Source organism: Panthera leo, chromosome D3, assembly GCF_018350215.1.
Source record: "Panthera leo isolate Ple1 chromosome D3, P.leo_Ple1_pat1.1, whole genome shotgun sequence".
Classification (NCBI taxonomy): Eukaryota; Metazoa; Chordata; class Mammalia; order Carnivora; family Felidae; genus Panthera; species Panthera leo.
In genome coordinates, this window is record NC_056690.1 from 44,386,894 (window position 1) to 44,413,084 (window position 26,191).

Genomic DNA, 26,191 nt, shown 5'->3' on the forward strand with positions numbered 1-26,191 from the left:
AAGTTTTTTTATTTTAATTCCAATATAGTTAACATACAGTGTTATACTAGTTTCAGGTGTATAATATAGTTATTTAACAATTCTGTACATTACTTAGTGCTCATCATAATAAGTATCACTTTCTTTGTATCAGATTTCAAAGTAGTACTATACGTTTTATAGCACATCTCCAGTTTTTACCATTGTCAATTTGAAATACAGTGTCAGGGCTTGAGAAACTGCCTCTCATCTCCATTCAATTCTCCCAAGACCTGATTCCTACCAGACAGGAACTATTTTTTCTTTGAGGTCTACATAGACCTAACAACCTATTGCACTGAGTAAATATTTAATGGAAATTGAATATTTCCTCTGTGGTGGATCAATTTACTCTTGTTGATTATCTGAAGAAAGCATTTTTTTTTTGTTTTTATTTTATGTCCTGTAGTAGGTTAAGATATTTGTTTTCCTGAATATTGTTACTAATGCCAAAGTTTGTTTCAGTGATATAATCCATGTCTCTTAGTTGTTGTTTTTTTTTAGCCATCTATTTTTCCTGGTTTATTTATGCAATTTGAATTATTATGTTATCTCAAATACACGTGTGAGATTCATTGACTTGGTAGCATGCAATAACATCATTTGCTGTGAGGATTGTTTTTTCTTGAATTCATGGTAGTTGGAGCTCTGAAAATGAAAAATATTTGCTAATGAGGTATAAGGATGTTGATGGTACATTTTTTAATGGCAGAAATATAATTTTTATTGACAAATATCTCCAAAAACATAAAAAATTTTTAGTTGACAAAAATGTGTCTTTCTTGTATTTTTAACTATCAGCATATATTTAATTGTATTATTCAAAATTTTTCATAACTGATTTTAGGTTTCAGTGAAATATATATTTGCCTGTGAGTCTTTAAATATATGAAGTTAGTGACATAGCTTGAAAGTTTCAACTTGTAAAAATGAAATCACTATAGTGGAATCATTTAGTGCAAGTTGTTAATGTGGCATTCAGTTGGAATTTATCAGAATCAATTAGAAAAACAAACTTCTCATTTAATGAAAAAAAACAACAACAAAGAAAACAGGGAAAACTGTGCATATATATTTCATCCTCTTTCCACACTAAGACGCATGTGAATGTAATTTTGAAATAGAGAATTCATGCATACTGACAAAATATCCTTAATTTTTAAGGAATAACTTCACTGTGTTTCACATTTGATGACTGCTGGGACCTATATTTCTATGTAAATAACTGTTGACATTGTTTGATGTTTATTTCACTAGAGGAAAATTGTATGATGACAGTTATAGTACATATTTGATAACAAGGGTAGGTAAGATAAATCAGTTGAGTCATAGTGGTCTGATATCTGTTTTTAAGGTCTTTTTGACCCAGGAGTGTATGACCTGTGAAATCTGTACTTTGTTGGATAAGATATTTTACAATGCAAGGATTTAAATTTAGATGAACATCACTGCAGGAACTTGGCTGATGTGGCCAGAAACATTGAGCATCAAAGTATAAATTGGAAAAAGTTTAACAAGTTCTGACAACAATTAACATATGTGAGAAGACAGAAGCTAAAGAAAGTTTCTTTTCTTCCCCAACTTATAACAAAGAGAACCTGAAATTTAACCTGGTATTTTCAAAGCGCTAATTACTCAGCAGCATTCCATTTTGTGAAAGCTTTGCCAAGAAAATGTACCCAAATCTTGAGTTACAGACCGTTCTTGCATCTGATTGGAAGGGGCATAGGAGTTGTTTGGAAGGTTGCAGATCCAAAGCCGCACAAATGAAGGTTGAGACTTGGGGGAGGGTACGACTCAGGGAAGGGAAGTTTCGTAGACATTACAGCCTCTGTCCAGAGGCCAAATGGGAGATAAATCACCTCTGGCCACCTCTCTTATTATTGAAATGGTTCAGCCCTGGGGTTTAACTGAAGGACTTACAGGGTTTTGAAGTGCAAATAGGATGGTGAAGGGTAAACCCTTTTAGGGTTTCATTTTGATGGATTTTTTTCCTGTGTGGATTTCTGGCACTGACTGTGATCTGGAAGGGGCCCTTAAAAAAGAAAAGTTTTGTTTTGTTTTTGATCAATCAGGCAATAAGAACTTTCCACAGGGGTGTACTTTTCCTGCATGCATATCGATCCTATTGTGTTTAAAAGTAAGTCATTTAAGTGGGCTTTTTTTGGGGGGGGAGCCTTCTGCAATGGAACTGTCATTTCAAGGTCACGTCTCTCTTTTTGGTATTAATGCCAAAATTTGAAAGTGTTGAATGATATGGTACTTTTGGATCAGTAATTCTGGGTGAATTACTTAGGATCATGGTGTGTTAAACAAAAAACAAAATGATCTGGTTTAAAGATCAAGTTTATATTAGAACAAGTCCTTTTATATTGATAAGCAGTCTCAATTTAATCTTTTTCCCATTTAGTTATATAAATTGTGCATATTCATTTAATTATTTTGTATGCATTCTGTTTTGCCAGCATTAAAATAAAAACCAGAAAATTCCGAGATTCTGAAATATTTGCAGTATCTTATTTGTACAGATACACTGAAATGTGAGGAAATAAGAGAAACATTAAAAAAATGTTTAAAAAACAGATATGTTGATTTATCAAGTTGGACATTTTTCTGTTACCCCACAAATAGTTCAAACCCCGGAGATAAAATATCTTTTAAGTTTTATATTTTTTTAGTAAAATGGGACTGAGAGGACAGTCACTAGTGACTTCAAAGAAAAATAATTGTAACTAAAGGCTTTTTGTGCAAAAATTTTAAAGGAAAATTAAAATAATTGTATCAAAGAAATGCCACGGCAAATGCTTACATTTCTTCTTAGAAGTATAGTTGACAGAACTTTTCTTAAGCATTTCACTCTTTATTTTAGATTTAACATAAATATTTGTATCATTTACCTGGTTTGAAAATGATAATTTAGCTGTAGCAGAGATTTTTCTTCCTTGTTGCTTGATACCTAATATAAAAAACAGTTGTTAATCTCTGTAATTGACATTGATCACATGATGTTCTTAAGTGACCTTCAAGTCAGGTTTTGTTTTTCTATTCTTCAAAATTTTCCCTTCGCTGTATTTATGTAAATTTAGAGTTAAACTAAAGTTAAATGTTAGAATTTGCATTTACCTATTCCTGCATGAAGATTTTAAATAAGATGCTTAAAAAACGAAAAACAAAACCCTAGATGGCATCAGGCAGCATCCCCTGTATCTACAGCGTCCCTGTCATTAGTTTGTTGCTGGGAGATGTTAATATAACCCTTCCTTTGTTAGAAAAGAGATCTGTAGCCCTTCCCAGAATCCTCTTGTTAACTGTCTTTTTAACCCAAGTTGGAAGTTGTCTGATGAATGAATGGTAAGCCATTTTTATGAGCTACATATACTGTTGACATTGTGTCACACGTTGCTTTTTAATTTCTAAATGTGTTTTTAATTTGCAAAGCATGCCAGTGCCTAGCAGTAGAATTGAGTCAGCATTTCTGAGTCCAGATATTGCTTTATGCAAGCAGGACAGGTCAGGCTTACAAATGCTCTGTCATAAGCCTTAGCTTTACTGAAACACACACATGAATAAATTTCACTTCAAATATGGTTGAATAAAAGAAGATACTTGAGAAAGGCTCTTTTTCCCAAGAACTTCTCTTGCCTCTTGGCAAGTGAATTGCCCCAATATAAAGGCGTTGGGAGGGAAAAGTGAGCCTCAGAGTGAAAAGGCAATCCACAAATAATCACTCTTTTCTGCCTTTGATTTGTGTCAGATTTTGTGTGTGTGTGTGTGTGTGTGTGTGTGTGTGTGTGTGTGTGGCAATTGTTTTGTTCTGTTTTGTTTTGTTTCGTTTTTTTCACTTAGAAGAGGTTTATGGTCCAGTGTCTGTCAAGTCAGCCCCTGTCTTAAGGTTGTAGTTGTATTTCTCTCTGGAGTTCCTAGAGGTGATGTTATCTTTTGTTCACTCAGCAGTGTGGTGGTTCCTGAGAGCATCTGTCACTTTAGGCATTACAAGATGGATGGGTCTCCAGTGAACTGCTGGTTGAAGCAAATGGTGAAAATAAGAAAAGACAAGGGGTTTCGGGGTCTGCAGAAAGGACAGACAACAAGGAAACACTGTTAGAAATCAAGAGTAAGCTGAGCAATAGAGAAAGAGAGAGCAAAGATGGATCATATGTCATTTTATAAACATCTTGGAAATCAGAGGCTTTTGGTGGCTACTGTGATCTGAGGGGCACGACTGCATCATGGTAAACAATTCTGTGCTTTGGATTTGCAAAATGTATTTGGACAGTTAAAAAAAGTCTGGGGGAAAATGTTGGGAAATTGCAATGATATACATTGTTTTATGTGACAATTTTGCTGTTTGAGAATTAATAGTCTTAAAATGTAAAGATTTAAAATTTTTTATTTAAGAAATCTGTTTTCTTTAAAAAGTTTCCTTATATTTTTGCTTTTCTTTCTTTCCTTTTTTTCTTGTAAGCTTTTGAGCAACTGTAGATATTAAAATGTTGGAAAAGTAATAACCACATAACCAACATCTTTCCTGTTAAGTTTTTTGACATTTTTGCGGATGATTCTGAAAAATCTATGCTCATGACTTAGTGAGACTGGGGACATATTTTAAGTAAACTTCCAGTTAATTTAATGGTCCTTTGATGAAAGAAAGAAATATAATTGTTATTGATCTGTCAAAACAACATAGAAATTTTGTATTATACTTAGAAATTCAATTTGTTGGTGAAAGTCAAAATTTGTAAATTTGGACTGATGCAGAATCATTCCTGTGTAAAAGAAGGAACAGGAGAGAGGTTGGCCAGGGAGTAGGAAAGGGGAAGGGGAGCTGGGAGGATGTGGTTGAAAAAAATGATTTTGTCAAACTTTCTGGCATTAGTCTATGAAAAAGACCATAGGTTGAAAGGCAAAGAAATTAAGATGATTAGAAGCTTTAAGCTATACAAATGGTAGAGTCTCTTCCTTCTCTATGGGTGTAAATAATAGATGAAAGAGTAAGAGTGACAACAAAGGATCAGGTCGTTTAAGAGAATGTGTGCAGCCTGAATAGGGGTCTGTGGCCCAGGGCCAAAGGTCTTAGCTTTGAGTGTAATTAGAAGAAAATACAAAAATGTCATTACTAGCAGGTGAAGTGTGTAGCACGTGGCCAAAAATTAGCAATTTTAGACTCTGAAGCTATTGGAATTGGATTACTGACCTTTTTTAAAAATCATTAAGGTCCTTGTGGAGTCATATAGTTTCATTGGCAGTAATGCAGTTTGACCTTGTTGACCATATGGGGTAATCTTGGGTTTAGTTGTAGGTAGCAAGACTCCTGACTTACAAAAAGATGTCTATTTGTGGGTGGGTGGGTGGGTGGGAGATACATAAGTTTGAAAATCTGCGTCTTGCCCTTTTTTTTAAATTTTTTATATTTTTTTTGCGTCTTGCTTTTTAAATTGCTCTTTTGCCTGAAGACATTCTTCTGACAGTAGGAGAGGTAAGATAAAGATTTTTATTTCAAAATCTAAAATGGTTTTCTCTTTCCTCTCTCTCATATTGGAATAAAAGGACAATAAAATGAAAACTGTCTTTAGAAAGCATAAATTAATATTACTTTTAATATTTTAGTGCTATAAATATGCATATTGAAATTAGTATATTCTTAGGAAAATCCCCTTTTGTTTTCCTTTAGACACAATAACACAGGAATAGAAATATTTCTAAGTTACATATTAAAATCACTGACAAATAGTTTTTATTTCACTTGATATTTTATGACTGTATTTCCTATTTTTCACCCAATAGTTTATTTTGAACATAATCTACTTAAAGGAGAGAATAATATGTACCCTATAATTTTCAACCAGTTATATGTAATTATAATTATTTAGTTACTTCTAGAAATACACTACTCAAAAGGGTAGAAAACAGTAGCTCTTTTTCTTCTTGCAGTCTCTCTTTCTCAGAGATTATTAAAGCATTAGTTTCAAAAAGTAGAAAAATTATTTTAAGCAATATGAGTTATGTCTTCAATTTTTGCTAGTTCTTTGAGGAGATAAATTTTGGCCGAGAATCAGAGATTATGAAATTCAAACTCCCTAGAATATGAAAACTGCCTTTCATTATTTTCATTCCTAAAAATAAAAATAGTCTGTGGGGCTTTTAGCATGTGGTAACACTTGTCGAAAATGCAGACTTGACGGATTTATTCAATTTAGTAGGATGAAGAGGGGGAAATATTAAGAACAAGAGAAATTATTTTTGAGTGTATGTAATTAGGAATGATTATTTGGGAATATTTAAGATGGAGGAACATCTGTATTTGCCACTTATGAGGTATATGGAGTTACATGAGACTTTGATAATTCATTTCTAATTGTAATTTTTGTAGAATTGTAAATATTTAAATAATTTTCTTCTGGAATGTAATGAATTTGGAAATTAATTCATATCTTTACGTACATATTTTTATTTTTTTTATGTTTTTACAGGTGCAAAAAAGCTTTAAACAAGTAAAATCTAGACAACAGGCTCCCTGAAGTATTGACAGCCCAACTCAATCATGACCGTGATTCAAAAATGTTAATAAATAAACCAAGGTATTGTACAATTATAGTATCCCCCCAAATTTTTCAAGATCAAATTTGTTTTAGGAAGCTATATTTAGAATTTAAATAAAGTTACTATATTTGGTTCTTCAACTGATTAAGGAGATATTTTCTATGAGCTCTTCTTCCATTTCCTCCCCTCTGCTTTCCTCTCCCCTCCCCCATCCTCTCCACACACACAAAAAAAGGGGGCAAAAAACCTTATTCAGCAATAAGCTTTTGCTTACTCAGTATTGCTGGATAATTATTTTTTTCTGACAACAGCCTTTGTGTTGTATTTCCTGTATACCTAAATTAATATAAGAATTCAGTTTTTGATTCCTTTTTGCTAACTGTGGTTTTTATTTTTTTAAGTTGTCTAATAAGAGAGACATCTAGATTATTGGCATCTGCAGAAAAACCCAAACCGTATGTAGTGACCGTATAAAAATTGTCATATAACACTATCCTGAGATATATGTTTTAAAAGGTTTTTTCCCCCTATTTTTAGGAGGCTTTTAATTTAGAAAAGGAAAAGGCAATACTGTTTTTTTTTCTCCCTACATCAAAGAAAATTAAAAGTTGGCTTGGAATTAAGGATTTAGGGATGCTGTTTAAGGAACTCTTATCTATCAGGGTATAGCCCAAGACTGTCTTTCCTTTCATACGTCACAATGTGTTTGAGTAGCCGGGCATTTCCAAGAAAGGGCAAAGATTTTTTCCTCGTGCTGAATCCTTTTGAGGCCAAAAAGAACAAGAGGGTCATTGCCACTTCAGCGTGGTCCCTGTTTGTGCCTTCGTGACCACGCAGACCCTGGAACCTAGTGTTGGCTTAACATTTGGGCCTGGAACATCTGGAAAATGATCAGAGAAGGAGCAGAGGAGACAGAAGAGTGGAGAACGGTTGCGTTTTGTTACACCAGGTGCTAGGAGTTAGCAACATCCCCTGTTTGATATGGGAGGCAAATTCTGTGGGCCTGGAGTTAGGCTTCAACAATTGAAGAGGTCAAAGGACAGCTGAGTGGGGTCAGTGAGACACCACGGGGTGTATTTTGTTACTCAGTAAAAGGAGCAGCCTCCTAAAACCCTAAAGGATTCTCTTGAAAATCTGTGTTGTGAAAAGGTTTTATGAGTCTCATGGCAAAAACTCCTGATTTATCTAAGGAATGCTTGCTTTTGTCTAATGGTAGGATAATCCTTACCAAATGTTGGCAACTAGTATAAGAGTCAATATAGGTCTGAAAGAACAGTGAGGGTTTGAAGTGTACTTCACTTTCCAAAATGTTTATCATTTTCATGTTTGTCTCTCAGTGAAGAATTTTGCACTGTTGAATTACCACCCTTTTCTTTCCTCGGAGCTGAAAGTGTTGGGGGGGGTGGGTGGGTGGGAGGGAGACGGGTAAGGTGGAGCCTACATTAATTTAAAAATTATTCTAACAAGATTTTGACTGATCTATAAACAGGATATTATATACCTTTAACAACACCAAGACGTGTGAACTCTAAAAAGTTTCCTTAGAATTTATTTTAATGTATAAAGAAAATAAATGACACATGAAATATGTTTCTAGATTACAGAAGATGTTTTAAAAATTTAGTTGTATTTCATAGAAGTGGGTATCAGTTGATGAATAACCATAAACCTGTGTTTCTCCCTGAATGTGTTTCTTGTCCATTTTAGTAGTAAGAAGAAAATCAATGTCAGAGTCAAGAATAGAGAATGGGAAAAGAAATATAGTAAAGGATTTTTCTCTTAGAAGGGAAATGGGAAAGTGGGGGCTGGGGGGCGGAATCTGCATGTTGTGAGAGTTCTCCTTACCAGAGCCCAGGACCTCAAGATACCATTTCCATGATTATGGGTACCTTTGAAAGGTCTTGGCCACCTGGCAGGTAGTAAAAGGGGACTGTTAGAGGAATTTGGCAGTATTTGGATGTTCCAGTTGATATGCTATATACATGTACAAACACATAGAGAGTATATGTTACTATATATATAGTAAGAGAAAGATTAAATGATGAGTAGTATATAACAGGCTTTGTTAAGCATTTGCTTACTAATTTGTGAGTTTACAATATTTGTGATTTTTTTTTTCAATTTCTTTTAACGATTACTCGTTTTGGAGCAACATATACATAAATGTAAGGCTTAGTGTGTTAAGTGTCTATTTTCTCAAGGTTAAAGTGCCTTTCAACAACTAATTTAGAAACCTAAGTGTAGTGACTGATAATTGCCTAGAGAAAACCCACAGCTGTTTAAGTAGCATTGAAATTGTGGCAAAACTGACAAATACAATTAGCAATGTTAATAAGATAAGAAGGTGGAAAGATGGGCAGATGACAGAGTGGAAAGATGAAGGTAGCAGGAGTTAACAAATCCATATAAGAACACAATGTTCACAGTTGCTTTGAATTTCCAGCACTGTCTCTTCTAAGCTAAGTCTTTTTACTACTCTATGAATTAGCAGCAGAATGGGTGTTTTGGAAATTAAATTCAGATATATTTGTTCAGTCCCTAAGTCACATCTAATTTTGAAAGAACATAGCTGTTTGGTGGTCATATCTAAAAACAATCAAATTTTGCTGATTCTAAAGAGGCCCAATTTTCTGTGTGGTGCTTTTTAGAAGTCAATTTTAAATGTACTTCTGTTGTACTGTAATTACCATGAGTGGGATTACCCTACTTTGCACCCTTATAATTCTTATTGGCCATCTCAATACATTACAAAAGAGACCAAAGCAAGCCCTATTTCTGGATCCAGGGACCTAGTATTACCAAAACAAAACAAAACAAAAACCTGCAGAAGTCTTCAATGTATTATTACTGATTATATTTATCTGGTTAATGTTTATAGCCCACTTTGTAGACAACTTCTTGGGAAAAATAAGTGGCGATTGGAAATAAGAGAAATTAGGTCAATGTTATATGAAAAAGATTTAGTCATCTGTACTGTTCCCATTATACTTTTTAACGCATCCAGTGAAATTTGGAAAATTATTGTGGTATCTTTTGAAATTCTACCCTGCATTTGAGAAATTGGTTTTTGCCTCTGGTGTTTTATGTAGATTTGAATAATTGGTGTGATAAATCCACACAAGTTTGTTCTCTGAAACCATAGAGACTGAACTCTCTGAGTGTGGCAGCCTTGATGGATGCGGTAAACCACACTTTGGAAGCATTTCTCGTTATTTAATGTTTTCTGTTCTGGATTATTGACTCTTCTCCCTGTTGAAAAATTGGTCTCTGGTGACATGGTAGAGGTCACACATTGCCTATTATTGTTTTGCTTCTTTGATCTTACACAGGGATTGCCCCTGGTAATTATACTAGTTCCAGAGAGTCTCCATGAGATGTGTTTATTTTACAGAAGAATTTCTGGTATTTCAAGGAAGAAAGTAAAGATTTCTAGTAGTAACATGTGACTCTTTGTTACAAAGAAAAAAATAGCATCATACTTTATCTTTTAATTATGACACTTTTTAATAATTGTGAAATTAGTTGGCATATTACAGTAATTATTTCCATAACAATTTAAGACATATTTCATATCCATAAGTATATTGGTAAAATGGTTAATTTTAAAATAAAGTTACTAGGGCTGGGTTTTTATTTCAGTACCTAAAATACTTTTGGCTTCAGAAACTGTCAAAAGAGATTGATCTAGATTTAAATGTACAGAACTGTTTAAAATGGTTGGAAATTTCATCTTTTAATCTATCTGCATTTTCCAAAGTTTTCAGCAAAGAGGATGAATAAAAATGAAATAAAACACTTTTGTTTTGAATGCATGGTTAGCTTTGTGCTTTTTTGAAATGTGCTTGGGAAGCAATAATATCTCTTTAAACTCATTTAATGTATAATTAGATTAGACACACAAAAAGCTCAATGTATTCTTTGTTTTTTTGTTTGTTTGTTTTTTTACTCATTCTAATTTTAAACAAAATATTTCCCCTAAGAACTCACAGTCTAATGGGGGAGTCAGACAGACACTAGACCCAACTAATTATAATCAAGAGCAACAAATGTCAATTTCAAAGACTAAATGAAATGCAAAAACAGACAAAAGAGAAATGTGAATATATGCTTGCTTTTAGTTTTGGATTATATATAGATTGTGAGAGCTTGCAAGAACCATGTTTGATTTCCTTGTCATTATCACTATCATCAGCAAATATTTTTAATAGAGAAAAGGTATGTGAACAGCAATGCTATATAACAAGTAATGTTCTTTTTTTTTTATGTTTCAAGTTTTTATTTAAATTCTAGTTAATTAGGGGTGCCTGGATGGCTCAGTCAGTTGAGCAGCCAACTTCAGCTCAAGCCATGATCTCACGGTTCATGAGTTGGAGCCCCACGTTGGGCTCTGTGCTGACAGCTCAGAGTCTGGAGCCTGCTTCGGATTCTGTGTCTCCCTCTCTCTCTCTCTCTCTGCCCCTCCCCCCTTTCTCTCACACTCTCTCTCTCAAAATAATAAACAAAAAAATTAAATTCTAGTTAATATATAGTGTAATATCGGTTTCAGGAGTAGAATTTAGTGATTCATCATTATGAGTAATTTTCTTTTATTTTTTAATGTTTATTTATTTATTCTGAGAGAGAGAGAGAGCGAGCGAGCACAACATGCAAGCAGGGAAGGCACAGAGAGAGAGGGAGAAAAAATATCCCAAGCAGGCTCTACGCTGTCAGTACAGACCCCTACATGGAGCTCAAACCTGCAAACTGGGAGATCATGGCCTGAGCTAAAGTCGAATGCTCAATCAATTGAGCCACCGAGGTGCCCCTACCAGTAGTTTTCTTATACAAAGTCAAAGAATCTGAGAACTGTGAGGGACAGTAATAATTTATATATGTGGCTGTAAAATTTCTTAATAAATGACCAAGTAACTTGTCCAATATCATAGAGGTAGTGGGAGTGGGATTTGAATTAAGGTCATCTGACTCTACAGCCTATGTGCTTACCCACTTCACTTGTAGGATTTCTATAAATGTTGCCTGGCTGCGTGGATAACTGTTAAAGTTTGGAGAGGGGGTGACAACATCTATAAAGTAAAAAGGTAACAAAACTGACAAGTTACATGAAGTTGTCTTTTTAGTACTATGTCTGGCACGCAGTCAATAAATTGGGCCTTAAAAGCAAAAACCTCAAACTAAAACCAACTATACACACACACCACAAACAGAATGTATCATTTTTATGCTCACCTTTTTTCTATGTCCAATAGCATGTTTTAGTGGGGGAAAAAACACGGGGTTTTTAGTCTAAATTTGAATCCTAGTTCTATCATTTATAAACTAGATAAGCTTAGGTTGTTGCAAAAAATAAATTGTTCTGTCCACCTGTCCCTCGTTCTGAGTTTGCTTGTTTCCATGTGGTTTCTTGTTCCTTCATCCTATAAATGGAAGTTAGCTATAGGGGTTTGACTATATTCACTACACCCATTGGCAGAAGTACTTTCTACAGTGTGTGTGCTTCCTTTTCTCTCTTATAGGGAGGCTCATGGCGTCTCATGGCTTGACTATTAGTGATGCTAAACTTGAGCAGTGAGCTCAGGAGATGTCAGCCTGACCCCTCTATTATAGAGTTCCCTCATTATCATTGAGTAAATGAATTTTGCATCAAGGGTTGCAAACTGGTAATTTTATAATTCTGTCATTCTTTCCACATTTATTAGCTGAAATTCTTCATTAAAAATATTAAAACTCTCAATAACCAGGACAATTTGGTTACTCTGAAGTACAGAAAGAGCAGAATAAGTATTTCCTTCTTTCCTTTTCCTTTTTGCAGCATTCACTTAGATGATTTATTTGGGTTGTATTGTTGTTGTTATTTTTCCCCAAGCAGAGCTCTCTTCTTCACCTTGAGTAGCAAAAATTAATTTGTGAATTTTCATATTTTAAATATGCTTCACTCCATTGAATTAGTTCTCTTTTGTGTTCAATTTCTCTAGTCTTTGGTCTATGGGGACATTTCATATTGACTCATGTCTTTTGACATGATCCATCACCCCTCAATAGCTTCTTTGCTCTTTGTTCAAGGCTCCTCTTGTGTATTTCCTGCCTCAGACCTGGAATTGGCTATAACTTCAAGGAGCTTTGATGCTTTTCAGTGGGGAATGGTAGTAGAAAACCACAATCAGGGTACTAGGAAGTGCTTATTGTTATTGAATTGTCATTGCTTCTCAGACTTCAGTAGACAATTCTTGGAAATACAAATCTAAAATATTTTTTAAATAAATTATTAGTTTTTTAAATAAATTATTAGTTTAAAAATATATATACCCATCGACCTTTCGCATAGACTATCTTGCTGTTAAAATTAGATTAACCCTGAAGTAGTATCTTAGATTTTCTTTTAGCATGTACATGATTTTTTTTAAATCAGTGTTTTTCTTGTTCTTTCTTGTCATTAACTGTAATGATCCTTTTCCCCCATACATTTTATTTTTTTAATGTTTATTTATTTATTTTGAGAGAGAGGGAGATAGAGAGCAAGGAGGGGAGGGGCACAGAGAGAGAGAGAGAGAGAGAGAGAGAGAGAGAATCCCAAGCAGTCTCTGATGTGGGGCTCAATCCCACGAACTGTGAGATCATGACCTGAGCCAAGATCAAGAGTCTGATGCTTAACTGACCTAGCCACCCAGGTGCCCATCCCCATACATTTTAAAGTTAATGTTTATCTTCTCCACATAATTGGTATTAAAAGTCAGCTTTTATAAACAGCCAAGTGTAGTACCTTGAAAATATTTATTCGTGGTCAAAAGAGGAACTTGTTGAGGGAGATGGTTGGGCCAATACCAGTATATCAAAACTGGGGGGAAATAGTTTGGAGTAATTATGATAGAAAGTAGTAGTGGAAACTCCAAATCTTGATGAGAGGTTCTCAGTCTAAGTGCTGGAATGATGTGGATTTTCCCTGGAATCTTGAAGCACCAGGAAAAGGTGAAGAGTGTTCACTTTGCAAACCCAGCTATTAAGTAATAAGCCTGTTTTAAACTGCTTGTGTTCAAGGATAGTCATAGAGTTGGGATTAGCTCACTTGCTATATGATATTTTCCTTTTCCTTTATTATATTATGCTATAATACTGTTAATTACTTTAAAAATTAGAAGATATTAATAAGACAAAAAAGATAGGTTTTTTTGTTTGTTGTTGTTGTTTTTTTGTTTGTTTTAAGTAGGCTCTGCTTAACGAGGGGCTCAAACTCAGGACGCTGAGATCAAGAGTCACATGCTCAACTGATTGAACCAGGCAGGTGCCCCCCAAAAAAGACAGTTTAAAAACCACACAGTATCAATAGATAAACATTACTAATAGATTATTGTGTGTACTTCCCAGGTTTTTGTGTTTTTATAAACACAAGAAAAGTTGTGTTTATAAAATTTCCAGTAAATTCATATCATATTATTAAGGTCAGATTTTTTTTTCTTCTACCTACCTGGATTAAGTGGTCTGCTTCAGATGGAAGAGGGTAATAGAAATTATTGTGTTACTTTTTCAAAAGTAATATATTGGACCATATCTCAAATCTAGTACTTTTTAAAAAACTGATTTGAGAAGAAAGTCAAGGAAGATATACTCTCAGGTTCCTTCTTTCTTTTTATCATTTGAGTTTTAGGAAACTTTTTCTTGTCCTTAATAGAAGAAGAAACTTTTTTAGACAGGGGGAAATATTGGAGAAAAATAAGTTATATAAATATTCCTAATATTTTAAGGAGTTGATAAGAATGTTTTTGATTTCTAGACTTGACACATAATGGATTAATGAAACATGACTGAGTCTTCCAAAATTGGAAGAAATGGGAAGAAAAAGGGTATGGACAAGAGAGTTCTCAAAATCAGGGGACACGCAACCCATGCATCAGATACTTTGGAGTCCAAGGGCGGGCCTATGCTTCCTTCCTTATATGTGTGTATTTATTCTTTGTTAAATAATTTACCCTTTGTTTATCTTTCCCTTTCATCTAATACAGGGAGGTTTGGGTCTTTTTATTCAGGGGAGGGATAGTTTTATTTTGCTTTAAAATTTTTTTTAATGTTACTCATTTTTGAGAAACAGAGAGACAGAGTGTGAGTGGTGAAGGGGCAGAGAGAGAGGGAGACACAGAATCCGAAGCAGGCTTCAGGCTCTGAGCTATCAGCACAGAGCCCAACGTGGGGCTCGAACCTATGAACTGTGAGATCATGCCCTGAGCCAAAGCCAGACGCTTAACCAACTTAGCCACCCAGGTGCCCTGGTTTTATTTTGTTTTGACTTTTTAAAATTATTGCTCGGCTTTGTGCCTATTAGCCCCATATCTTATGCTAAAACTCTTTTTTCAGCCTTGTCTTCTTGCCACTGTGACATATACAGACAAGGACAAATCAGCAAACAAAAAAATTCTTCCTTGGGTTGTTCTGTTTTGTGTTTTTGTGGGTGTTTTGTTTTGTTTTGGTAATTTAGTAATACTTTATAGAATACCTATTTACCCAATTAGATCATTATAGTAGGTGGTTAAACAGCTTAATGGTCTAAGTGATTAAGATAGCCTAACAGAGCTGTTGTGTAGCCAAACTGACTAGATCCTACTCCTATCTTTGCCATCTCCTTTTATTTGTCCTTGGGCAAATTCCTTAACTTTCCTAGGCCTCAATTCTCTTAAAAGGAGGCAATAGAGTATTATCTGGCAATTAGTAAGTTCTCCATGTTACCAGTATTGTAATTGTCCAAAGTAGAATGTTTCCTTTCACTTTTCTTAACAATGACAGCAAGGACCACCACCACCAGTAATATTAATAATGACAGCAACAACTATTATTATATCATCTGCCTGTTAGATGCCTACCATTGTAATAGGCACTTCACACATAAAGTTAACATTTGAAAAATAAGACTATGTATTCTGAAGTCTTATCTGATGCTTTAATTGTAAGAAGTGTTTGGGAAGCAACTGAAAGGAACATTTTCATCCTGTGTCTTCTGTACTTGATAACTTCTATAAAAGTAATTACTACATTAATAATACAGTAACTATTAACCATGAAACACAATTACCTAATATTACCACAATTACCTAATAAATCCAACTTCAGGTCAGATAATGTAGAACTACTTTTCAGAATGAGTTGTACAACATACAAGAAGAAAGCAAACTTGCAATTTCTACATATATATGTATATTTTATATATCTGGCTGACATTAAGGACTACAGACGCTGAGATGCTAATAGATACTCTTGTGACACTACAGAAATCTCTAAGAAAGAGATGGTATACAATATGGGCTCTTTCTGCACCACTAATTAATTGCTCAAAATGCAAGTGGGATCAAGTACAAACCACCACACCATTGTGGTTTGGTGCCTTTCTGCTCTAGCCTTTTCCCTTTTCTACAGAAAGATAAAAGGGCTGGCATAGAACAGGCAGCTTCATTCACTGGAGGTTTTAGGAATAGGGACTGGAGAAGTAAGGAAAAGAGTAGCCTGGGAAACTGGTACCTGCTAATGGCTCCATGGCCTTTCCCCAATTCTCCTTTTTCTATTGAAAATGGAAAGGAGAAGCAATACAATTTGAGGGAAACCACTTCTTGATCTGCAATGTTTTTATTTCCCTTTTGTCAAATGTTTCATGGTTAATAGTTACTGTATTATTAATGTAGTAATTACTTTTATAGAAGTTATCAAGTACAGAAGACGCAGGACGAAATGTTCCTTTCGGTTGCTTCCCAAACACTTCTTACAATTAAAGCATCAGATAAGACTTCAAAATACATAGTCTTATTTTTCAAATGTTAACTTTATGTGTGAAGTGCCTATCACAATTATTATACACTGACTTTTAGTGTATGTTATGCCATCTCAAGCACTGGGGGCTCTTTGAGATTCAGAGAAAAGGAAGGCCAGTAGTCTAGGTAGATAATGCCAACAATTTCAGTGACCCTAAATATCTTTTTAATTTTTTTAATGTTTTTATTTATTTTTTTGAGAGAGAGAGAGAGAGTGTGAGTGGGGAGGGACACAGAGAGAGGGAGACACAGAACCCAAAGCAGGCTCCAGGCTCTGAGCTGTCAGCACAGAGCCCGACACGGGGCTCCAACTCACGAGCTGTGAGCTCATGACCTAAGCTGAAGTCAGACACTCAACCAACTGAGCCATCCAGGTGCCCCCAGTCACCCTAAATATTATAGCATATGATATTAAACATTTTTTTAATTGTTTATTTTTGAGAAAGAGAAAGAGCAAGCAGGGGAGGGGCAGAGAGAGAGAGGGACAGAGGATTTGAAGTAGGTTCCAGGCTCTGAACTGTCCGTACAGAGCCTGAGGCAGGGCTCGAACTCATAAACTGCAAGATCATGACCTTAGCCTAAGTCAGATACTTAACGGACTGAGCCACCCAAGTGCCCCCAGTGACCCTACATCATATAGCATATGATATATTTTTTTATTTTTAAATGTTTATTTTGGGAGAGAGAAAGAGCGAGCAGGGGAGGGGCAGAGAGAATGAGGAACAGAGGATCCAAAGCAGGCTCCATGCTGACAGCAGTAAGCCCAATGTGGGGCTCCACCTCAGGAACTATAAGATCATGACCTGAGCCGAAATCAGACGCTCAACTGACTGAGCCACCCAGGTGCCCCTTATAGCATATGATATTAAGAATACATTACACTAAAAAGGCTTCCTTGAACTCTACCCTTCTTTTGATAGCATTGAACTGGAAATTGGGTAGCATTGAACTTGAACCGTAAAGGGAAGAACTCTGTACTCCGCACTAAAAAAGTCTGGGGTCAGTTTTATAATTCTTCATATTATCATTATCATTTTTAAAATGTCCAGTTATGTTTTCATTTGAAATAATCAGTCTCTTCCTTTTACTCTTCCAACTGTTTCCTGGGTACTTCCCTTTGTCATCTTGAGTATTGCTAATGTTCTTATAGCATTATGTGTATCCTTTATGATGGTGAAACATGATTATCCATTTTTATGCTGATTTAATATTTTTATTCAGCACAATATTTATTTGCCCTACATATACATATTTGTTATATTGCTCCTTAAACTATAAATCAAAGAGATTGAGATTATGTAGTACTTCATGTACAATTGGCATTTCTTTATTAAACTAAAAAAATCTCTTAGAGAATATAGTTTTCAATGATAAAAGGAAGATAATTTGTTAAGCAGGTAATAGTTAAAAAGAGGCAAGATTTCCAGGCATTTGGTGCTCTGGAGAAAGGTCCACCTTTGAAGTTATTCCATTGTTTTCTATGGTTAAGAAATCCCATGGTTGACTGTGCTGGTAGTTTTCTCCCTTCGGCAAAAAGAAAAAAAAAGGTGAAATGGCTATTGAATTTTGACTTAGATGCATTAAATGGTAACACAACCTATTTCTCCTGCAAACTCACCCTATTTTGATCATGTGTGGTCTTGAGCTTTAGAAAATTTAAATGTTTATAGTTGTCCTAATGGAGAGTCTTATAAGGTTGGACAAAAACTTGGTGTTTCAGGAAAACTTTATTTGACAGAGTTTGTTGATTTGCTTCTACTTACAACTTTTAATTGAGTATCATACATATACTTTTGGGTATGTACTTTTTGAAAGAAAGGAACCTAATAATTGAAGAAATCTAGTTTATTTTTTCTAGTTTTACTGAGATAAAAGTGACATATAACATTGTATAAGTTTTAGGTGTACAATATGATGATTTGATATAGGTATATCTTGCAAAGTGATTACTACATATAAGTTTAGTTGATATCCATCACCTCATATAGTTATAAAATTTCTTTTACTTGTAAAGAGGAACTTACTAATTTAAATCCATGGTATTTAGTTTCTTATTACCTATTTTGAGAAAGGTTGCTAAAATATAATTCCAGCTTTTCCTCCAAATCATAAGAATCTCCAACAAAGCTTTACTAAACGCAGCCACTCTGATGGAAATCTCTGAATACTACTCATTGCTACCCAGAATCATGTAAACAGCCTTCTTTGCTATATAGAGGCAGCTCAGCAGCTCATAGCCACCAAAATCCTTTGGAGCTCATGAATATAACTCTGGGAAGCCTGATAGTAAGGTTGTATGCATTATCCCTTCCCTGCTTAGGAGTGACTGGATCTTGGCTTCCTTTTCCTGCTGAGCCCAGATAGATGCATGCTTAGGGTCCTTCTCAATGAGTCCTCTAGGGACTCCCTTCAGAGAGTCCATCACAGTTGGCTTTCCAGATGAAATTTAGTATCTGTCCCTCTCTTTGATGGGATAAGTGGGGCTATGATATTTTCAAACTGCCTTTCTTGAAATGAGATTTATCCAAATTGAGCCTATACTGTAGGAGTATAGGATTTATCCTCACACAGCTAGATACTGAGTTCTGGTTCTGACCTTTACCAACTGGGTGATAGGAGGCAAGTCACTTGGCTTCTCCAAGCCCCAATTGTTTCATTGATGAAGTGAGACAAGTCCAACCTACTTCTGAATACTAAGGATTAAATAAAATATATTTTTGAAGTTTATTTATTTATTTTGAGAGACAGAGAGAGAGAGAGTGCATGTGAGAGCACAAGCTGGGGAAGGGCAGAGAGGGAGAGGGTTAGAGAGAGAATCCCAGGCACGCTCCACACTGCCAGCATGGAGCCCGATGCGGGGCTCAAACCCAAGAACCACGGATCATGACCTGAGCTGAAACCAAGAGTCGGGAGTCTTAATCAACTGAGCCACCCAGGTGCCCTAAATAAAATAATTTTTATAAAATATTTAGGGTACTGTCTAGCTCCACAGCTCTCACATTTTTGATCCAGAATCAAAATTGAGTTTTGTTTATGTAGACTATATTTATTAGAAACTAAGAGTAAGAAATGTTTAAAATATATATTAACTTTAAAAGTTAAAATAATAACACATTATATGTCAACATATATAACATTTTGGGGAAAATAACTATATTTTCCAAAAGAAAGTTAGTGAGAAAAGTGATCTATCTGCTTCTAATTAAACCTGTTGCAATATTACACATCATGCAGCCTCTGTAAAATACTACTGTACACGTATGAGAGTAAAAAAGGCAAATACTATCTTAGTAATAAGTTTGAAAGGAGTTTTGATCTCATAGGCCCCAGAAAGGGTCTTGGTGACCTCAGAACATACTTTGAGAATTGTTGGTATAGCCAGTAGTTAGCACTCAAAGAATTGTAGTTATTATTGATATTCATGGAGATTTTTGTAACTAGCAAGAACTATACAAATATTGGTTATGAGAAGTAAAGGCCATGGCTTTCAAACTTCTTACTCTATACATTCCTAGAGGGTCTCAAATAAGATTGTGATTCAGATTAAGGGAAAAAAACTGTGTGTGTTTTTTTTAAATAAATACTAATAATGCATAAATGACTTCTTCGGGTTTAAAAGGCTCAAATCTTGCTTTCAGGAATTTGTCAAATATAGTATCACAAAGCTTTCTGTCTGTCTTCTTCTTTTTTTTTTCCCCCCAAGAGAAGAATTTCCCCCTATTCTGCCAGGGTAAGAAGATCTTAGTAGAGAGAGCAGTAACTAGATATTTACTCTAAAAGCACTGATAGAGTTGGAATGGGATCATGGTAGCCCACTAGTTTTGAGGAGTGGCCTCATGTCATCATGTTAGGCTTCATGATTGACAGGTCAATCTTGATTTACTGGTCAGAGAACCTTGACTTAAAGCATTTATTACTGTTTGATTCTCAGAAGATCCTCTAAAGGGCCTTTTTGAAATGGATTTGGATTATGAAAACAAAAAGCAAAAGTTATGTAACAGAATTTAAAACAGGTTGTCTTAGGAAATATAGGTAGGGTTCATATATGAATCTTAACAAGATATATGGGTATAGTTTATATCAGCTCTATGTGTACTTTGCAGTCATAGAGTCCTCTAATTATATAAATTTTCTCCTTTCTTCCTCTTTTTCTTTGGGGGGGGTGGTGTAGACCATGGGGAATTCATATGCTGGGCAACTGAAATCTGCTCAATTTGAGGAAGCTCTCCACAACTCCATAGAAGCCTCTCTCAGATGTAGTAGTGTGGTTCCACGGCCAATTTTTTCCCAGCTGTACCTGGACCCTGACCAGCATCCTTTCTCATCTGCAGGTAAGTTTCTCAATCCCACACATTTCTAGATTTCTTTTAAAAGAAGTGGAAATTCCAAATCTGGGGACCTCTGAAATAAATTGATATAATATTAGACATTGCTAGTCTCCCTGTCCTCTGATATCTTTCAGAAGTATGAATTTTTCTTTTGGTTATTTTTTCTATAAGCATCTTTTTATTAAATTAGCTGTAATTTATTTGCTCACCCAGATGTAAAACCCAAGGTGGAGGATCTGGATAAAGATTTGGTACACCGCTACACTCAAAATGGAAGCCTGGATTTTTCTAACAATCTAACAGTTAATGAAATGGAAGATGACGAAGATGATGAAGAAATGTCTGATTCAAATAGCCCACCAATTCCCTATTCACAAAAACCTGCCCCAGAAGGGTCTTGCACTACAGATGGTGGGTTTCTTTTCTTTTCTTTTCTTTTCTTTTCTTTTCTTTTCTTTTCTTTTCTTTTCTTTTCTTTTCTTTTCTTTTTTCTTTTTCTTTTCTTTTCTTTTCTTTTCTTTTCTTTTCTTTTCTTTTCTTTCTTTTACCAATTCCTCTTTATTGTCTGGCTAGTTTTCAATCATTACACGTGGTGCTGAAGGCTGGAAACCAGTAATTACAGAAAGGAATGAGGAATGATTATGGTCTCACTGACATTATCTTCTGTGACTTCACAGTAGGTGTCTATAAGAAAGACAGGTATTATTGCTTCATCTTATAGATGAAGAAAGTAAGATTCACAGCAGTTGAATGACTTCTCTGAGATGATATGTGGCAAAAGCAAGCCTAGGCCCAAGTCAGGGCTTTTCCTGCAAGAATGCTACTATCTCAGGTACTTTTTAAGTGTCCTGTCTTCCTACTTCTTTCTGTTCCAACCTCAAAAACATTAATAGAGATATCAGATGTTTTATATTTACCTTTTTCATTTATTCTGAACACTCATGCAGTATAGTGTTATCTGTAGAAGATAAAAATGTACATATTTTGATAATCCCATTTTATTTATTTTGTCAACCTCCTCTTCCACCACGGCTTTAACCACACTTTAAAAAGGAAATCCTAATATAAAACATTCTCAGTATTTCATGGTTTTGATGATGTCACAACTTTAAAATATACTCTCTTCCTTACATTTAGTATTTACAGTGCTATTTTCTGGTAATCCCAACCTAATTAGTATGTGGATTCTACTTTATCCATATTAGCCAGAGTGCAGTTTTTATACCCTGATTGACTTGGACCTGGGGTGTTTACAATGCATGCAAATCCTAGGGGTGAGGAGTGAGGAGGAAAGGGGTAAGATTTCAGGACATTCTCCCTACACAGCTTGAATTGTAAATAATTTGGGGTAAACTAAAGATTCAAATGTGCAAATCCAGATAAATGAGTTTGCACTGCTTGGAAGTTTTATTATTTCTTGACTTTCTTTTCTCTTTCTCTTTTACCCTCCCTCCCTCTTTTCTTTTTTCTTTTTCTTTTCCTTTCCTTTTCTTCCTTTCAAGAATTTGATAAGCTGTAAAAAGCTCAAAATCCTTAATCCTATCTGCACTATTTCTTATAAATTTGCTTCCAGATGTGATTGATTTATTTTGCCCAGACTTAATACTATGCATCAAATTTACTCATTATTCTTGGTATGATAGGCCTTTAAACCTATAGTTGTGTAGCAAGTGACTGGGTTAGGTTTCCACTTGGCTGTTTTATATCCATTTTTGTGCCTTTTATTTATCAGTCAAGTCATACTTAACAGTTAGCAACCAAATATTGAAATTGTGCTTGAAATATTGTTGGCTTGTCATTGAGAATCTTGTTATATTTAAGAATTAAATAGAACGAGAGTCAAAGCTTTAGGGGATAATTCTGAAATATCAAATTTTATACCAAAAATGGAGGAGGGGCTCTCCTGTTTTTCCTGTGCTCTAAATATATTTTAGTTTGCCTTTTGGGGTGCTGACACTGGTGTTACTAACAATCAGGTATGTTTAGTGTTCACCAAGATACAAACTCAGTGATCTAACAGAGAGCAACTATTTCTTGAACTTTAAAACATGAGAACACTACTCTTACCATGAGGCGATTATGTAAAGTGTAAGGGAAGGGTAATAGTTAATTTTAGATATGAAGGAAAAAGATTTGGAGATGCAGTTTTTCTGGGGGGAAAAACAAATATAGCACCCAAGCATAAATTCAAATTCCAAGACAACCTGAAAACACAGGTCATAGACGTAGATTCTTACATCAGCTACTTTGGTTTCTTAGAATTAATTGCATGTCCATATTTTTTCCCCTTTAATTCACCTCAAGGTGGCCATTAAAAACAAAAAGCATAGTTCATAATTTGATAGTTTAAAGTTTGTCCATAGCTCTTTCAATTTGGCTCATTCTAGGGTAGTTCTAAGAACCCTCTCACCCGAAGACAGAACAGTTCTGAAATTTTTCTTATAGAAATGACAGTGAATTAGGACAATGTAATGCCTGGACTTGTTTTAGCATACCACCTTCCCTTCATGGGAAATCCTCTATTTACCTAAGACTTAAAGGAAGGTAAAGCTATTTTTAGAGGCAATTTAGATAAGCAGATACTTAATACCTGATGGGCTTCTGGGGGTTACCATTCAGATGTAAATTTTGGTTGCTAATTTCTTATGTAAATTATTGGAATAGTGTAGGTTCCCACCCTGCTGGGAGGCAGTTGATTGTCTAAAGGGGTGAAGGGCAACCAAATTTGAGGCTTCCAAATACTGCTTTGATTACTTTAGTTTGTGTTTACAGCTGTTTCAGTAAACTTTCCCCTCCCCCCGCTTAGATTACTCTGTAACCTTCAAGTTGGAGATAATTGGAGAATGCAAATCTGGTTCTGTGAAGTGAAAACCTTGGCTATTTTCTTAAGGAAATGCAGATGAAGTTTACAAAGAAGGGCCCTCTACCATTATTCCTTTTTTTTAATTAAAATAATTTGCTGCAAAGGTCTTGGGGTTAAGGCAGCATTTCAGTATTATTCTCAGAAAATGAAGCTATTTAGGGACAAGTTTGTTATTTGTGTGCCAACATCGATAACTTATCTTTCCTTCCTTGCGTACAGTAAACAGGCATAGATCCTTCCTTAGGGCACTCTTCCCCCAGGTCTTCCAGAAGCCCCTAAAAAAAGATTCTGTCTTTCTTTCAGGATGAGTTCAGATGTGATTCAAAATCACACTACAGGGTTGTAATAAGGTTTCTTTTCATTTTGTTTGAGGTTTTAATTGAGATTGAGTAGTTGGTCTTTATTATATTAATAATCTGACATATTTCTAGAGACCAGAACTACCTCTTACACTAGATATTTTGGATCCTACAGACCTTCAAATATAATCACATTTCATAGATTCTTTAGCTACCCACTCTTCTTTTCTTTACAGACACACAGAGCTTATTTTCATTCTTAAAAAAATAAATATTATTCTTTGCATAATGTTTTTTCTTACTTGGGGATCCCTCATAATATATTTTGTAGATAATTAGCTGATCTGAATCCCACCCCCCCCCCCCAAAATTAGGATTTAGAAAAGACAGGTAAAAGGTGTCACAGCAAAAAGCCAAATCTTTGCCAGGTGAGTGTATTCTCAGAATAATTACAAACTCAATTTAGGAACTTTTTCTTGATGTTGCCACCATTTCTGGCCTTGAATTGATTTGTTTCTTGGATTACCCTGTTGCTGGACTCAGCCTTGCCTTCTCTTTCTCTCCTATTTTCTTTCCTCTTAATCAAATTGGCTGAGTGGCTTGTGTTAGCGAGTAACATGAAGGCAAGAAGATAAAATTGGACATTGTAAAAATAGACTTCACTTTTTAAGAACAGTTTTAGACTTAAAGAAAAATTGAGACAATAGTATAGAGTTTCTATATATTCCTGCAGTTTCTCCTAATATTATCTTACATTATTACTAATTTTAATAATTAAAGTTCATAGTTTATTTAGGTTCCTTAGTTTTTACCTAATATCTCTTTTCTTTTCCAGAATCCCTTCAGGATACTAAAATAGAGTTAGTTGTTATATCTCTTTAGGCTTCTCTTGGCTGTACAGTTTCTCAGACTTTCCTTGTTTCTGATGACCCTGACAGTTTTAGGAATTATTGGTGAGGTATATTGTAGGTGACCCTCTACTGGAATTTGATATTTTTCTCCTGATTAGACTGGGGTTATGGGTTTTGGGGAGAAAGATCATAAAGGTAAATTGCCATTTTCATCATATTGTATTAAGGGTACATTCTGTCAACATGATTTATGAGGGTTGATGTTGACGTAGATCATCTGGCCGAGGTAGTGTGATCTCCACTCTTTCCCCCACTTGCCATACTGTGGGAGAAAGTCACTATGCTCAGCTTATACTGTAGGAACAGGGAATTATGCTCCACCTTCTCGAGGGCAGAGTATTTACATAAATTATTTAAAATTCTGTATGGGGATTTGTCTCCCCCGCCTACTTACTAATTTATTCACTCATTTATTTATATTATTATGTACTCATGGATATTTATTTTATGTTGAGTTATAAGTCAATACTACTTTACCTCACTGCTCAGATTGTTCTGGTTTTGGACATTGGGAGCACCTTCAGTTGGTTCCTGTACCCCTTTTACATACTCTCATCATTGCAGCTTTTTTTTTTTTTTAGCATAAAATAGGACATTTTCTCTTTTTATTGTTATGAGCATCCCTTAAAATTTTTGTGGGGAGGAGACTAGAAAACATGCTTCTCCGAGGATCCAGTCATTGTTGAATAATTATTACTTTTGACCTCTAGGTGTCCTCATACTAAAGGCTGTAGTAAAAACTATTTGTATTTCTTAATTTGAGTGGACTGTGTAGTTCTCCTTTTTTGCCACAGAAATCATTCTGAAATCATCTCTCTTCTACAGAAAATCCTGCTTTCTTCAGATATTCTCCACACTAAGTCCTCTTGACTCTTATCTCTGTTAAGTCCAGAACAAAAATTGTACTTTCCCCCTTGGTCTCCTTTTGCTGCAATGTATTGCTTTTAGAGATCTCATCAGAGGGGTGCCCGGTGGCTCAGTTGGTTAAGTGTCTGACTCTTGGTTTCGGCTCAGGTTATGTTCCTGTGGCCTCATGGGTTTCAGCCCCACGTCAGGCTATGCTCTGGCAGCACGGAGCCTGCTCGGGATTCTCCCTCTCTCTGCCCTTCTTTGCACTGTCTCTGTCTCTCTCAAAATAAATAAATAACTTTTTTTAGAAAAGAGAACTCATCAGAAAAATAATGAATTTTAAGGATTCATCAGCAAGTATGAGGTAGGTGAGTGCCAATAGACCAAAGATTCAACTTAGAAAGTTGGGTAATAGGACTCCAAAAAAAGGCAAGGAAGAAGTAATAGGAGAGTGTCCTACATCAGACTGAGGGAAGGTGAAGCATTATATGAGTCAGAGATGTTAATGAGGATGAAGGAGCATCTAATTTGGAGTCCGGAGACTTGGGTTTTAGTCCCACTTTCTCCAGTTACTGAATATTTTAAAAATTGGACCATT

General features: G+C 35.2%; 1 protein-coding gene across 7 annotated transcripts in view; it reads left to right on the forward strand.

Annotated features, from left to right (window-relative positions):
- The window catches only part of GREB1L (GREB1 like retinoic acid receptor coactivator), a 174,567-nt gene that overhangs the window by 13,152 nt on the left and 135,224 nt on the right, over window positions 1-26,191 (forward strand). For 3 of the 7 annotated variants that reach the window (XR_006195366.1, XM_042911022.1, XM_042911025.1), the window contains exons 2-4: window positions 6,489-6,596; window positions 20,515-20,674; window positions 20,885-21,082. Coding sequence is in view for 4 of the 7 variants with exons in the window: in XM_042911022.1 (XP_042766956.1) it covers window positions 20,518-20,674; window positions 20,885-21,082 (355 nt within the window). In the remaining 3 variants the exon portion in view is untranslated. Of the gene's footprint in view, window positions 1-1,972; window positions 2,159-3,969; window positions 4,251-6,488; window positions 6,597-20,514; window positions 20,675-20,884; window positions 21,083-21,417; window positions 21,504-26,191 lie in introns of those variants that run through there. The other 4 variants (XM_042911023.1, XM_042911024.1, XM_042911026.1 and 1 more) reach the window with 4 other exon arrangements.